The sequence below is a fragment of the Cryptomeria japonica genome, chromosome 6, assembly GCF_030272615.1.
Source record: "Cryptomeria japonica chromosome 6, Sugi_1.0, whole genome shotgun sequence".
Lineage (NCBI taxonomy): Eukaryota > Viridiplantae > Streptophyta > Pinopsida > Cupressales > Cupressaceae > Cryptomeria > Cryptomeria japonica.
In genome coordinates, this window is record NC_081410.1 from 598,631,182 (window position 1) to 598,633,267 (window position 2,086).

At 43.5% G+C, this 2,086-nt stretch overlaps 1 protein-coding gene across 1 annotated transcript; it reads right to left on the minus strand.

Moving 5' to 3' along the window:
* Positions 1 to 940: 940 nt before the first annotated feature.
* On the minus strand, positions 941 to 1,833 carry LOC131876732 (UDP-glucosyltransferase 29-like). The gene is made up of 3 exons (XM_059222197.1): positions 1,561 to 1,833; positions 1,187 to 1,465; positions 941 to 1,063 (listed from the first exon to the last, which is right to left on the minus strand). The coding sequence occupies exons 1-3, from the start codon at positions 1,831 to 1,833 to the stop codon at positions 941 to 943; spliced, it is 675 nt and encodes a 224-aa protein (XP_059078180.1).
* Positions 1,834 to 2,086: the final 253 nt, after the last annotated feature.

Here is a 2,086-nt window from a genome sequence, read left to right on the forward strand (position 1 = left end):
AAAGCCATTGATATGGAGGAGTTAGTTGATATCAATAGGGCTTATTTTGAGAAAAATGTTAAGACTGTTCAAATCCTGAATGAAATTGTTTAATCTCTGGATTTTTAGACCCCGTTTTCTATTGTTTATGTTGCTACTAGCCCACTTTGGCTTTGTTACTGGTTTTTCTTTAAAGACTGATTCTTTTTGTATGGGTTTCGGGTTCCTGTAAAACTTGTTTTACACTAATAAAAAACAATGTGTTTTTCATGGTGACCATATGATGACAAGTCATGTGCTATAAAAGGTATATCATGTGATAATATTCTATATAATCATAGTAATGAATTTTTTTACAGTCCATCAATACATTGAGAAGATCAACATAAAAATTGTTAGTGACAATATATGCCCCCTTAAATTCATTATATCCATAAGATGCAAATAAATGAAGGGGGAAATATACACATGAAAGTATAGTAGTTTATAAACAAGATATATAGATATATATAAATTAAATATATATCGATATATACATACATACACATACACATACACATACACATTATAAAAATTCTAAAAAAAAACTTTTTAAGCAATGATGGATCACAGAATATGATCTGAAACATTCATATTTTGATGCAAACAAATTCAGACAATCTAATCCAGAAACAATTATAATAACAAGCACTCTTAAATACTATTAATTATTATGTCCCATTCGACTACTGCTCCAACCCATAGAAATAGAAATTATAGCAATGCAAAGGAGAACGTTACGAAATTGTTGATAGTCTTACTAGGAGCCAATATCGGCTACACATACTTTTCATTACGCGAGAAAATAGAACGTCTTCATGTGGCTAACTAGCTCTTCCATATACGCGTGTTGACGTTCTCTGTTGAGGGCTATAACACTACGGAGCTCCCTCACCCTCAATCGAATCCCCGCCCCTTTCTCTTATTTACCCATCACCATCCAAACTGCCTTACACACCTCCTCCCTGCTAAAACACCCCTCCTCATTCCTATCCACTTCAATTCCCGCATTCAATTCCAGCGCAACCTGTCGACAGTTAACCCCCTGGCCATGCCTCAACAGAATCAACACCAGCAGTAACCCCGACTAGAGCCATGCTTCCATCACCGAGCTCCACCCCCCGTGGGTCACATAGCTTCCCATGGAACGGTGAGAAACGATACTCACCTGAGGCACCCACCCGCCAACGACCAGCCCCCGGTCACGTGTCCGGCCTTCAAAACCCTCGAGCAACAATAACAACGTGGAGGACGTCCCATCGGAAGATCGCAAAGACCAGAGAAAGGGCAACGCGATGTCCTCCAGTGCCAACGCCAATTCACTTATCTGCTCTGCCGATAGAAACAACTCGCTTTCGAAGGATAAAAACACCACCGACGAGGGTCGTTGCTTATCAAGCCACTGTACCAGGTAATCATCGGACGTATCCTCCCCTTGCCGCACTAGCTTCAGGCAGTAGTAATGGCCCAATGGAAATCACTGGCTTTCCAGGGAGATGGCCTAGGTTTTGCAGATACTTGTCCTCCTCTTCAAAGCAAGACTTTATCACTATTCCACACGACCGCTGACAACACGCCCACACACGGTCGGCGAGTGCAATAAAGTTGCTCAAGACGAGGCGCGCTTCGAATAGCCTCCACGAGATGATAGGTTGGGGATAGCCACTTGGGGGTGGCATCAAATCCTCCGCCTTCAGGTCCCTGATGGTCCCTGCACGCTTCCAATGGCCCAGAAGGTAAGCAAATGCCGCCGGACTGTAGACGGAGAAGGCAAAGCTTGGGATTTTCACCTGGGAGGCGACGGTCGCAGCGCATGGCTATGAAGTTGTATACCAATAAATTTGGCGAAAGGCGCCGCAAAAGACTCTCAAAGGGCTTGTCCAGTAGATCGAATGTGCTGTGAAGGAGATGGGCCGATTCTGGTTTAATGTCTGTTGTGCATTCGACGCCAGGGGGAAGTCCGTCTACAGACGGCAACGGCAACTACAGCTGGTGGATGGGTTTGTCCTGCAAGCGAGCTATGATTCGGGATATATTGAGAGGGGTTGATACGATCCAGACTTTTACT

Coding starts and splice junctions, on each gene's coding strand:
- LOC131876732 (XM_059222197.1), bottom strand. CDS start 1,833: ATGCGCTGCGACCGTCGCCTCCCAGGTGAAAATCCCAAGCTTTGCCTT. Junction 1,466..1,560: donor TCGTGTGGAATAGTGATAAA/GTCTTGCTTTGA, acceptor TACTGCCTGAAG/CTAGTGCGGCAAGGGGAGGA. Junction 1,064..1,186: donor TTGGCGGGTGGGTGCCTCAG/GTGAGTATCGTT, acceptor AGGCATGGCCAG/GGGGTTAACTGTCGACAGGT.